The sequence below is a fragment of the Centruroides sculpturatus genome, unplaced genomic scaffold (assembly GCF_000671375.1).
Source record: "Centruroides sculpturatus isolate CEXI.00-Female unplaced genomic scaffold, Cexi_2.0 scaffold591, whole genome shotgun sequence".
NCBI classification, from domain to species: Eukaryota; Metazoa; Arthropoda; class Arachnida; order Scorpiones; family Buthidae; genus Centruroides; species Centruroides sculpturatus.
The window spans coordinates 146,605-161,646 of NW_019384920.1; the positions used below are offsets into that span (position 1 = coordinate 146,605).

Here is a 15,042-nt window from a genome sequence, read left to right on the forward strand (position 1 = left end):
AATTTTTATTTATTTATTATTATTTTTTTATCATAAATATATAAAAATAAGAATTTTTATGGCTTTTTATTATGCAAGTTTCATAATTTTATTTACTAAATAATTTTAAAAAATAAACAGAATAATTTTATAAAAATATTATACTTTTAACGTATAAAAAAATATATAACACTACATTGATTTTCTATTGTATAAATAGCGTAAACACAGTTAAACTTTAATTCACAAAAATAAAAAAAAATGTTGAGGTAATAAATTTATTATATTTGGAATGTAGCTTAACGAATATTTTCTAAATTCTGAAGAAAAAATAACGTAAAGAAAGAGAAAACAATTTATATAAAAGAATGTTAGTTCTTCCACTTTTCTCTTCAAATTGCCTGATGCACCATCCGAAATCACCTCTTCTACTGATGCGAAACAATGATTTTGAGCCAGAAATATAGACTTACCTGCTTACATTTTTAATATAAAATAATTTATTTAAAGTTAGATTTGTTTCTATATTAGTAAGGACGGTTAGAATTGAGTTTCCAAGAATAAAAAAAAAAAAGAAGAAGAAGAAGAAAATGGAGCGTTACATACCACTTTATTAAAATTTAAAATGGAATTTGAATAGAAATTTTCTTTTATAATCTTGTTTGGAATGCAAAGAACTAGATAGATGTATGCTAATCCTATGTGAAAACAAACATTGTTTAACCTAACATTCAATAAATCTTTTCAGATCCTCCAGCGGTAGTGATCGAACCTGAAAAAGGTATTATAGTCAACGAAACAACGGAGGCTGTCTTTACTTGTTCGTACGAAGCGAATCCTGAAACAATTCTCGATATCGATTGGTATAAAGATGGAAAAGAACTTCCTCTATCGGACTCGACTAAATATTCAACTAGTAACACGACTATGCCAACTCTAACGATACTCTCTGTTGATAGAAATGATAGAGGAATATACACTTGCTCTTTAACTAATTCCATTGGCAGAGGAAATTCGTCAAATTCGGTCAAACTTACTGTTTTATGTAAGCGTATAATTTAGAATAAGTATAATAATATTTTCATAATTAAATTCAATAGATATAAAAAGTTATCTCGTTCGCTATTTCTTCAAAAAATAAGTAAATAAAATTTTAAAAAATTGCTAAAATTAAAATTAATTTCAGAAATCTTTCGAAATATGTATTGTATTGTATTTGGACCCGTATTTTTGTATAATTATTAATCTTTAGTATAAATTTTTATGAATTTTTAAATTAAAGTTTCATTTTTTGAAGAAGTGTAGAAATTAGACTCATATTTGAAATATTAGTAAATAATAATAATCTTGATGATTTTTAGACAATTTTTTAAATATTTTTTTACAATTAAAATCTTATTTTGATTTATTTTATTTTACTTTTGAAGGTCAGTCAGATGACCGCGCTGTAAGATAGTCGACCATCGTGAAAGATCTAGGTTCGAAATCGATTCTGACCCTATAATTAATCATGGGCAATACCAGTAGGGGTATCGTTCCCATCTTTTACCATGCTGGTCAAACCCATTGTGGTCCAGACCTCGTAATTTATCATGGGTAGTAAGGGACGAAGCATCATTTTCCATCTCTTGCCCACATCAATTTTATTATGGTTATGCCCTCGAACAATGGGCATAATTATGACTATTCATGTGCTGATACCTCGTGTTAATGAATCATGTTTTTTAAAAGAATTATTACAATTAATTTCATTAATTATTTTAAATTCTAAAGGGGAAACATTTCTAAACCGTTTACTGTACTGTACAGTTACTTAATTCAGGAAAATATTTATATAGCCTATTATCTAAACATTTTATATATATTATATTTTTCTTTTTTATAGTTTAAATTTTCAAGTATAATTTTCAGATCCTCCAGAAGTGGAAGTAGTAATATCACCATCAGTAATAAATGAAAGAGATAGCGCAAAAGTTTCATTATTTTGCGAGATTATTGGTGGAAATCCTCAAAATTTATTAAGAATTCGTTGGTATAAAAACGATGAATTTTTAAATGAAGTAACCGATAAAAAGATATCATGGATGGAAATTACAAGAAATTTTTCTGGAAATTATTCTTGTGAAGCTGAAAATGCTGCTGGATGGGGTAACAGATCCGAAAATGAAGAATTGATTGTTCATTGTAAGTTTCCTCCATTTAAATTATTGAATTTTTATTTTTAAGATAAATTTATATATAAATAAAGAAAAATAAATTACACACTTTAACAAACGTTAAATGCTAAATATCACTTTAAATTATTCAAGATTAACTGCGTATAATATAGGATAATGATATCGATTATGGTGGAATTTTTTCTAATTTTTTTTTCATGATTTGTTACACGTTAAACATTTGTTAATTAGATTATCTACTAATAAAAAAGCTAGAAATAAGAATTTAGAAAGCATAATTAACATCAGAGAATTTATTTCACAAAATAAAAATACATAAACAATTAATAGGTACTTAAACATATTAGAATAAGTAAATTAGTTTTTCCTGTTCTCTCAATAATAAAAAATAAGATATATATAATTGTACAGTACATAAAAATAAAATAATTACAACTTATTATTATTATTTTTTGTATATTATCTATTCATTAATTAAATAAATGTTAATAATGAAAGTTAATTTAATATAATTTTCGCATCTTGTAACTTAAAATTAAGCAGGACATTTATACAGATCATTACATTTTATTGTGATAATTGTGCTTTCAAGCGAATATTTCAAGATGCAAAAGATTATTCTCTATACATTAATGTGTTATTTCATTGTGACGATAACATCTTTTGTGTTATTTTGAAATCAAAAACAACGCTTCAAACTTTTACAGGATCACTGAACCGCTCTGTCTTCTACAATCTTTAAACTAAATGTTTGACAATATAAAGTATTATTAAAGCCATTTTATAATCATTCCTAACTACTTTATTGGTCNAAAAAATAATTAATAAATATTGATAATGATGATAATTTACTATTACACAATATATTCCTCATTGAATTCTTCATCTATAGCAAATATTCACGCCATATTATAAAGCCAAAGTTACTTACATTCAGCTAGAATAATGTAACAACTTATTGTTTCAGTTGGAAACTTCCTAAACTGATAATTTTCTCAATGGATGATTTGTTGTAACGAGTCATTCTCCGTGATAAATTAACATAGTTACGAAGCAAATTACTTATTCCCATTACTTTAGAATATATACAATCGTCGATAAAGGTGGCATTTGATAGAGAACAATGTTAGTGTTGATGACTGTTTTTTCCCCCCTCATTTTTCTCAGGTATTTGATTAACTTTTACCTTTCTGAATCCATTGGTAGATTCATCGTTTCACATTTACAACAATTTATAATAAAGCAATTTCCGAGAATCTGTTTAATTTACTATGAAGAAATTCTTATATACAATGTTTGTAGTTGATATATAGAATTAATGTGCTTTTGTTCCGAGGGAAATTTTTGACTTTTCGACATCTGTAATATTATTTTTTCCCTCCCTACTCTTGTTTGTCTACTTTAAACGAAAATCTATAAAGTTTTGCAAAGTATATCTTTCTACCATTATCATGACTCAGTCATAACTTTAAAAAAAAGTAAAATAATTTAGGTTTATACAATAATAAAAAATAAGATATATATAATTGTACAGTACATAAAAATAAAATAATTACAACTTATTATTATTATTTTTTGTATATTATCTATTCATTAATTAAATAAATGTTAATAATGAAAGTTAATTTAATATAATTTTCGCATCTTGTAACTTAAAATTAAGCAGGACATTTATACAGATCATTACATTTTATTGTGATAATTGTGCTTTCAAGCGAATATTTCAAGATGCAAAAGATTATTCTCTATACATTAATGTGTTATTTCATTGTGACGATAACATCTTTTGTGTTATTTTGAAATCAAAAACAACGCTTCAAACTTTTACAGGATCACTGAACCGCTCTGTCTTCTACAATCTTTAAACTAAATGTTTGACAATATAAAGTATTATTAAAGCCATTTTATAATCATTCCTAACTACTTTATTGGTCGTTATCATGTTTTATGACGTCATTCAGTTTCCATTGACGTCACACAGTCAACTTCATAGTTTATTCTCTTGATATTGATGTTACACGACCTTAAATTGGTGATGTAGTATTTTTCTATTTCTATTATTTTTGTCATTTTAATATTAAAATTAATAAAAGTTATGCAAAATATTAAATAAAATAATAATAATGATAATTGATTACAAAAGAAGAACAAAGTATTGATAATTTTCAATATATTTTTAATTTAATTTTTTTATTATTATCGAGAATTTTCAATTAAATATGCTTCTTTCTTAAGCATTTTATCATTCAGTAATTATATAATAAATATAAGTTAACGTTTGAATAAAATAATGATCGTAACTACGGAATCAAGGTCCATTCCATTTACAAAGGATGTCTTAATAAAGAAACTCATTTTAATAGCGATTATAAGGAGAAAATTTCAGTTAAAATGAGTTTTTTCCTGTAGTAAATTTGCTAAAAATTAATTTATTATTAAATTTTAAAAATAATTTACCAAATAATTTAAATTTGGTCTTATTACAATTATCACAATTTCTCTGTAAAATATTTAAAAATTTTAAATGACAATAATAATAATAAATGCTTGTTTCCTTTGATTTACTCCATTTAATGGCCATTTTTACAGTAAAAAAGTAAAAATAAAATTATAAATTTTAGTTTTTATTTATTATATATTTGTTGAGTAATAGCAACTATGAACAAGAATTGCTTCTAGTAATCAAGTTTAGATTGTTTTATACGTTACTAATTACATTTATTGATGTTTTTGTTATATAAATGTCGTTTCACTTGTTGAAAAAATAATTAAATTTATCCCAAGATCGATATTTTATATATATATATATACATATATTATCTCCAAATTAACGCTCCTAACATCTGCAANTGATTTAAATATTCTTATATATTATCTCCAAATTAACGCTCCTAACATCTGCAAGCCTTTCACTTTTGATTATTATATTAATTTTCATATATTTTCACGTTTAAACTTCTTTATAATCTTCCCAACACTTCAAAAAAATAATTAATAAATATTGATAATGATGATAATTTACTATTACACAATATATTCCTCATTGAATTCTTCATCTATAGCAAATATTCACGCCATATTATAAAGCCAAAGTTACTTACATTCAGCTAGAATAATGTAACAACTTATTGTTTCAGTTGGAAACTTCCTAAACTGATAATTTTCTCAATGGATGATTTGTTGTAACGAGTCATTCTCCGTGATAAATTAACATAGTTACGAAGCAAATTACTTATTCCCATTACTTTAGAATATATACAATCGTCGATAAAGGTGGCATTTGATAGAGAACAATGTTAGTGTTGATGACTGTTTTTTCCCCCCTCATTTTTCTCAGGTATTTGATTAACTTTTACCTTTCTGAATCCATTGGTAGATTCATCGTTTCACATTTACAACAATTTATAATAAAGCAATTTCCGAGAATCTGTTTAATTTACTATGAAGAAATTCTTATATACAATGTTTGTAGTTGATATATAGAATTAATGTGCTTTTGTTCCGAGGGAAATTTTTGACTTTTCGACATCTGTAATATTATTTTTTCCCTCCCTACTCTTGTTTGTCTACTTTAAACGAAAATCTATAAAGTTTTGCAAAGTATATCTTTCTACCATTATCATGACTCAGTCATAACTTTAAAAAAAAGTAAAATAAATTGTAGTAAACTTTCTATTTAACTAAATTAACTTAAATTATATTATTTCATAATATAAATGAAAATAAATCATTTTGGTTTAATATATTCATTTCAAATTTTATCTTGAAATGCTTAATTCTTGTCCACTTCCACTCAAATTATCATATTTTAAATGATAATATATGCAAAAAAACCTTATTTGTGATTAAAAAATAATTTTATATGATAAATATAATATATTTTAAATTAAATTTTATATTTTTATAGAAAAAAGTGCATAAATGTGATCTGTAGATGCATTCATCTATAGAAAAATCAACAGATAAACAACTTTTAAAAAGATAAAAACAATAATAATAAATGATATATTTGTAATATAACATATATAAAAATTAAATATACCATATTTTACAGCTAACTCAAACTATACCTTATCTTTATCTTGAGTTTTACTTCGAATAAAACCTGATAGACCCTTACATTCCTCCAGATTAATGCCCTTAGCCTGATAGTAACCTGAGTTATTATCACGTTTAGGAACATAAATCTATGTAATTTGGTCAGAATTTCTTTTACAATCCGTTTATTTATTTCCATCAAGTTAACATCTTCAATAACTTTTTCTTATCAGAAAAATTCAATAAAAGTTTACCTACAATCTAACAAAAAATATATATACAGTATATTCAAAAATTTTATTCAGACATACAGTCGAACCTTTAATAATGACCACCTCTGAACAGCGGCCACTTATGTTCCGTCAATGGACGTTGTTCAAGGGTTTGACTGTATTTTATTAAGTCAGAATACGGAATCTTTAAGTTGAATAGTCAAGTCATTATTATTTTGCAGTAAGGGAATCCAACCAGTAGCTCGAGATCTACTAAAGTGACATCGACTAAAACTAAGAGTTTTGTAACTTGATTTATAAAATTTTTGAGAAAATAAGAAAATTTTATTGCTTAATTTTAATTGTTTAATTTAAAAAATGTATTATTTATTTAAATTTTATTTTTAAAATATAAGAAAAAAATAGGATACGAATAATTACTATCTTCAGCTTCATTTTTCTAAAAAACCAATGAAGGATTAGTAAATTTCATTCGTATTTTCTAAAAACCAGACATGATCGATAACTTAATTAAATTAAATCCATTTTCTAGTGAATGCATCAGAAGATTCATTCTATTTTCCAGCATCTTCCATACACAAAAAATATTTTAATCCATATTTAATGGTATATTTTATGCTTTTATATTTAGAAAACAAATTAAATTAAAGAAAATATAATTAAGATAATTTAAAACTGACATTTTTATTTTGAAGATCTTCCTGGAGAAGCCGATATTATAGAAGAAGGGGAACCAACAAAGAGGGGTGAATCTGTAAATTTAACTTGTGAAGTCGAAGAATTGGGTCTACCAGAAGCTGAATCGTATTATTGGGAATTAGATGGAGAAGTTTTAGATACAAATAATAAAACTTTAATAATTGATGATGCAGATTTACATCACGAAGGAAATTATAGCTGTTCAGCAGTCAATGATGTTGGTTCTGGTGAGAAAGGTTACCACTTTCTAGACATTAAAGGTAATTATCAAATGGAATTTTTATTACTCTTCTTTATTATCTACACCAATTAAATAAATAGGTATTTTAAACTCTTTTCCTTTGAAAAAATAAAGAAAAATAAATTACACACTTTAACAAACGTTAAATGCTAAATATCACTTTAAATTATTCAAGATTAACTGCGTATAATATAGGATAATGATATCGATTATGGTGGAATTTTTTCTAATTTTTTTTTCATGATTTGTTACACGTTAAACATTTGTTAATTAGATTATCTACTAATAAAAAAGCTAGAAATAAGAATTTAGAAAGCATAATTAACATCAGAGAATTTATTTCACAAAATAAAAATACATAAACAATTAATAGGTACTTAAACATATTAGAATAAGTAAATTAGTTTTTCCTGTTCTCTCAATAATAAAAAATAAGATATATATAATTGTACAGTACATAAAAATAAAATAATTACAACTTATTATTATTATTTTTTGTATATTATCTATTCATTAATTAAATAAATGTTAATAATGAAAGTTAATTTAATATAATTTTCGCATCTTGTAACTTAAAATTAAGCAGGACATTTATACAGATCATTACATTTTATTGTGATAATTGTGCTTTCAAGCGAATATTTCAAGATGCAAAAGATTATTCTCTATACATTAATGTGTTATTTCATTGTGACGATAACATCTTTTGTGTTATTTTGAAATCAAAAACAACGCTTCAAACTTTTACAGGATCANAAAACAATAAAAAATTATACTTCAGATGTTAATTTAGTATCAAAAAAGTAAAATATTTGAGTAGCCCAAGACATAGCCAAAGATTGAAGCTCCACAGCACTGGCAAAATTTAAATTTGCCGACTGGAAATCTTTCGGATGATTGACGTTTCGGATGATTGACTTTCGGAAAATCGACGCTCTACTTGTACTGAAAAAATAAATATTTTATTTTATATAAGTAATATAAGCAAACTTTTCTCTAATACCATAAGCATATCAGTATAACGAATACAATTTATCATCATGAATATCAGAAAAAATTAATTTTATCATCATACAATGATGACGAAACAGTACTTAATTCTGTGTTTTTTAATTGTAATTTTATATTTGCTCTATATAATAATATTTTTATATTATTTGTATATATATACTGTATATAATACATAATAATATATGTATAATTATAATGTAGTTTCAACAATATAAAATATTATTTCTTCATCATAAAAATGGCAAGAAAAGTTCATAAAATTATGTTTTTTGGTATAGTTTTATGAAGATATCTTCATAAAACTATTTGCATAAGAATTACAATATGCAGTCGAAAAATGTATTTAAAATTGAATCATAAAATAATAACAAAAAACAATGTATAATTTTTTACAATTTTTTTTCCTTATAATTTTATGATAAAAATTAAATTACTTCGTAACGCATTGGTCTTTTTTAATTATTCGAAACTTTTTCATTTTAATGGTTATTAAAGTTAAGTGATATTAAAAATTATACACGAATTAACTTTTATAATTAATTAGATTGCGATGATGATTTTTGTGTAACGTAATTGTGCTTTTAAATAATTAAATAAAAATTACCAAATTGACTATGATGATAAATTACTGTCACGTCATTCGATCACACTTTTAATTCTCTTAAGAAAATTAAGATAAAAATTCTTTTATTTATAAATTAAAAAAGAGGATATTTTTATTGCTTGTTTTTTTCCCTTTACAGTTCCTCCCAAGTTTATAATTAAATTACCTAAATTGCACGGTGCATCTCGTGATGCTTCATTTTATAATGTTACTTGTCGTGTCGAGTGTGATCCTATCTGCGAAATTGAATGGTTAAAAAACGGCGAGAGCATTATGGATTCTAATTATTATATTATAACTAAAGAAAATTTACCAGAAGAAGAGGAAAATGATTATTTCAGCTCTGTAATAAGTGTCTTGAGATGGAATATGACGGCATGGCCTGGAGGTAAACTTGAAAGAGAACGTGATTCTGCTAACTACACGTGCAGAAGCACCGATAACGAAGTGGGCCCAGAAGTCGAAAGTACTATGCAATTTAGTGTTGAATGTAAGTTATTGAATTAATCATTTGTTCTATAACTTAATTACATAGTTATTTTACATAATATGTTTATCTAGATGCTCCAGAAAACGTTGAAATCTCGCAAAATTTAATTACTCTTGAAGAAGGTGACGAATTCGAACCTATTAATTGCTCCGCATCGTCATGGCCTCTCAGTACTTATCGTTGGAAATTTGGAAATTTCATTGTAAACGATGGTTCAACTTTAGATTTAAACGAAGTTACACGAAAGGATGCTGGCATCTATACTTGCGAAGCGAGAAATAGCAGAGGGAAAGCCGAAGCGGAAATGATTTTAGAAATTAGATGTAAGTAATTATCTCAAAATAAAATTGACAAGATGATGATGATGATGAGAATGATGGATTCTTCTAAAATTATATCTAGACATACCAAATTGTGATATCGTAAGGGATGATGATGACGACGAAACTATTTTAAAATGCGAAAGTGATGCTTATTCCGAAGTAAAATATTATTGGACTAAAGATAACAATACTTTAGATGATGATATAGATATTGATGATGATAACAGCACCATCAGATTTAAAAGATATGAAGAAGAATTTTATGGTGAATACGAATGCATCGTGGAAAATAATATGGGAGAATCCGAACCATGTGCTGAAATTGTTACGAAACCGGAAGGTAAATAAATAAAATTCGTATTAAATTTATACATTTAATTAAAAATTGTTTTAAGAGCTTTTTTTTAAATTAATATTTATAAAAAGATTGGCTAAGTTTTTTTCGGTTATTTATTTTTAATATAATCGAAATACATGAATTAATCATGAAGACTTGATTATGGAATTCGAATAATGTTGAAAATTTAAATACAGAATATTTATTGTTAATAATAAGAAAATAAAAAACCAAGGAACAAGTTGATCGTTTACTTTAAAAATAAAAGTCTGCAAAGATACTTAAAGTAATGGGTTGTATAATTTAAAAATCGAATGAACATCTGTCGTGTCTCTTTGATATCAACTTTTTTTTCTTTTTTGAAAGATATTTTTGATAAATCTCTAGTCAAATCAGATAGATATGGTTATATTTAATGTATAAATGTATTTTGCATTTGTAAATTTGAAATTTGTATTAATGTCCAGAAAAAATTTTGATTTTTTTCTTCATTTTTTGGGAGAAAAATAAAATTATATTTCAGAAACTTCAAAACACGATATTTAACTAAGCATTTAAAAAAATGCATTGATATTAAGATAAATACATGTTACTTTCTCTGAATATCAATACTTTTAACAGTATTTTAAGTAAAGTAGTTTTTAAACATAATATTAGGCTAAATTCTGTTATATTATATTACATACTATAAGTCTATAATTTAACATATCGTTATTTTATACAAATATAAATTAAAGTGAAAAATTTCAATAAATTGCATAAATTTATTGAAATTTTTATTATTTAAAATATCGAAACCGCTTCGTAATTTATCTTCTCGACTGATTAAATATTTCACCAACTCATGACTTGATTTGTCATCTGAAAACTTTATTCCATAAATTCTCTATTACACTAATGTCATACTTATGTTTTCTTTTATAAATAAGTCATATACATGTTTCGGTTTGCGTCCTCTTTAGTATGGTTCCAACCACATTAACTTTTTAAAAAATTATATTTTTACCTGTATACTAGATCAGGAGTGAAGAATTTGTGGCTTCCATATCGTATGCAATTGTGTGGTCTGATGAAATATGAAATGGTAAAAGTTTAATTTTGCTGTCGTGAGATTTGAGTATGAAAAATATATTCCAATAAAGACATTCATCTAAATGTGTAAATTTTTTAGCATAAATACCAAATGTATACACTTAAGCAATACGAAATACAACATGCAACCTTATGAGAGCTCTCTGAAATTTCGAATAAAAATAGTTTACCACTCCTGTATTATATCATCTTATACCAATCTAAAACATTAAAAATTTACTTTCACATAAAATGTGTAGCACATTTCTTCACTTTTAGCATTGCTACACATTATAGTGCATATTTAAAAATTCAGCAACGAGTTGCTTAACTTTTCCGGCAACGTTTAAAATTGCGTGTGGCCCTTACGATATTTTATTTTAAAAAAACTTTTTATATTTTTAATTATTATAAAATGGCAAAAACTTAATTTTGAGGGTATAAAAAATTGTAAATGCTAATAACGAGTAAAATCAGCATTCAGTCCGACACTATTCCAGATATTACAAGACTCCAATTATCTCCCCACTTCGTTGGCCTTTAACCAGCAAAATTTAATAGCATCAATGCCTCTAATACACCAACCTTCCTAAAAAATTTCATAAATTTTCGACAAAAAGCACAAGAGTTATTAAACTTCAAAGTGAGTAAAGAAAATCGTGCTCCACCCCCACACTAACATTCATACATACTGAAGAAAACCCCGAATTTTTTTGCATTTCTCGATGTTTTAAGGTCCTCTGAGTCCAAAAATGTAAAAATCTCGGGAGTCAATTTTTGACCGATCGCTATACTTTCCCTCTGTTACATATAATAGAGCCAAGAAAGTAAAAATACTGTACACTAAGTTTTCTTTGTTTAACTGCGTTAAACTATTTCTTTTACAGTTTAATTTATTAAAATTTTAAATTTATGCCATTCATTGTTTTAATTCGAACGTTAAATATTTAATTTATTTTTAATAATTTTTTCCTATTATAATGTAAATACGAGTTAAAATATAATTACACTTTTTCTAAATAATAATTAAAAAATTTCTTAAATATTTTCGAGCTTATCCTAAATTTTCAAAGCAACGTTTTGAATTTTCTGAATAGTTTAATTAGTTGGAAGGCATTATCTTAACAAGCAAGAATATCAAAACTTTAATAATACTAATCTTAATCCGCAGATTTTTAAGATGTTAATAAGAATCTGATTAAATTATGGGAATATTTACAAAGTTTTATTTATAAAATTTATTTTCAATAACGGAAAAATCAATTTTTTCCACTAAATAGATATGTCTAATTTTATTTTGAAGACGTTTATTCACTTATTTTTTTCACAATTTTTAATAACAAAATTCCAATTAATTTTGGAATATTTTAAATAAAAAAATTTATGAATAACTCTAAAAGTAATTTAACGAATTTAATGTTTTTAAGCCAAGACTTAATGTTTATAACATTTTATTTTAATAATTATATATATATAAACTCTTCTATCTTCTCCCATATTGAAAACAGTGGCGTTGCTCACGTGCACCTTGATCTCCCCTAGTGCTCCACAGTATATGTCGATGCTTTATTATTTTGTATATTTTAAAACCGTTCTTTAAACTCAAATTATATTTTTATTCACGTAACATCGTTTAATTCGCGAAATCAGGACATCATTTACAAGATTAATTATTACGTGACCATTTTTCATACTTTTAGCCCAGGTTTTCAGGTCCATTGAACATCATTTATTCCTTGATATACGCACTTTTAAGGAATATTTTATATTGTTTCTAACGGGAATCTTGTTATAGAATAGTTATCAAAAGTTCGTATTGAATGCTACTATAATTATGATAATTAAAATAAAAATGATATTTTCTATACATGCGCTCCATAAAACAATGAAGAGCAATGTCAAATAATGACAAATAGAAATAAATGAAATTTAATATAATCAATAATTTAATTCTCACTGTAGAATTATTCATTGTATTTGATAATTATTTGAGTAAATTAATTTTTTTCCTACAAGGGTTTCATTAAGATTTTATACAGAATTTTCTATTCGTAACAAGTTTTAGACATGTTGTAATGTGAAGTGAGGTAAATTTTGTTCATCTTTGATTAGTTAAACAGTTTTTATATCAAAAATATCTAATTGATTTAAATATTCTTGAATATATTATTGCATATTATTATTCATTACAAGTTAATAGATATTTTAAAAAGTACAGCAGCAAGTTGCTTAATTTCCCCGGTAACATTTGAAATTGTGTATGGCGCCATTTGTTATGATATTTTATTTAAAAACCTTTATGCCATTTTATAATAATTAAAAATATAAAAAGCTTAATTTTGAGAGTAGGGATGGGTTTTATACAAAAAAATTGTAAATGTTAATAAGAGTAAAATCGTCATTAAGTCCGATCCTACTCGAGATATGATACGAACCCCTTTATCTCCTCACCTCCTTAACCTTTAATCACCAATATTTAAAAATATCAATGCTCTAGTACAGTGGTTCCCAACCTTTTTTCATTAGCGTACCCCGTGACATGTCATATCTCTGGATTGTACCCCGTGACATGTCATATCTCTGGATTGTACCCCGTGACATGTCATATCTCTAGATTGTACCCCTCATTTAAGAAATTTAGTGAGTAACCATATTGTTAATTTTACATATTGTAACTTTAAATTAAAGAGAAAAAATCTAAAAGAAAAAATGTATAATAAAGTTGTGATTGTTGCAAGGAACATTTTTTTATCTAATAATTTTTTAATACTATTAGTTTGTGATACATAATATATTATTTTTTCTGCCATAATAACTAACTTTTTTCTGTACCCCTAAACAACCTATCGTGTACCCCTAGGGGTACGCGTACCACAGGTTGGGAATCGCTGCTCTAGTACATTAATCTCCTTGCAAAATTTTAGAAATTTTCGACATCAAGTTATTAAGTTACAAGAGAGTGACAAAGTAGTGCCACACACATACACACTAACATCCATAATACAGGGAAAAAAATTCCTGAATTTTTTGCTTTTCTCGACGTTTCAAGGTCCCCTGAATTAAAAATTGTAAAATTTTTGAAGGATTGTTTTTTGACCGATCGCCGTACTTTCTCTCTGTTATATATAACAGCCGGGAAAGTAAAAATGCTTTATTCTCTTTATAACGTACAAAATAAGAAATATCGTGTTGACTACAATAGCAAATTTCTAGTTATATTTTGAGAAAATCGAGCCAATTTAAAACAATGTCATGTTTATAATCTTCTTAATCAGTCCTCATAAGTTTGTTGTAAATAAATGTAACTTTAACCTTTCGGTACTAATCTTAAGATTATTCATTCCAGTTTAAATGAAGATTTACTCTTCATACTTATAATACATTTCTTAATATATCTACATATTACAGATGTTTGTAAATATCAGTAATCAGTCACGTAAGAGGAAATGTGAGGAAGAGAAAATGTTTTACATTTATACTACGGAAAATTCCTAATATTTACGCATAAGAAGCATAACTCTAAAGACAGTTTCCATTTAATTAATGATATTTTTCAAAGTACTACAAGTAAAAATAATAAGAGAATAAATTGCTTATCCTATTGGAATTTTAGATTCCAAATGAAGAAAAGTGGATATCTTGATTTTTAACATATTGAAACTCAACAAAACTTAAGCAGTGCTTTATATATTAATAAATTTACAACGTAACAAATGCAGAAGAACCATATCAAAAGTATTTTGTATTTGATTATCAACTTAAGGTTCCTCCTCTTCAGATACTAACATCCATTAACATGGCTCCACTTCATACTTATATAAGTTAATGTAACTGAATGA

General features: G+C 25.4%; 1 protein-coding gene across 3 annotated transcripts in view; it reads left to right on the forward strand.

Moving 5' to 3' along the window:
• LOC111631844 (B-cell receptor CD22-like) overlaps positions 1 to 15,042 on the forward strand; it is a 92,761-nt gene that overhangs the window by 55,087 nt on the left and 22,632 nt on the right. For all 3 annotated transcript variants that reach the window (XM_023376171.1, XM_023376170.1, XM_023376172.1), the window contains exons 5-10: positions 728 to 1,024; positions 1,891 to 2,163; positions 7,123 to 7,386; positions 9,122 to 9,472; positions 9,544 to 9,795; positions 9,875 to 10,135. In XM_023376171.1, coding sequence (XP_023231939.1) covers positions 728 to 1,024; positions 1,891 to 2,163; positions 7,123 to 7,386; positions 9,122 to 9,472; positions 9,544 to 9,795; positions 9,875 to 10,135 — 1,698 coding nt within the window. The remainder of the gene's footprint in view (positions 1 to 727; positions 1,025 to 1,890; positions 2,164 to 7,122; positions 7,387 to 9,121; positions 9,473 to 9,543; positions 9,796 to 9,874; positions 10,136 to 15,042) is intronic.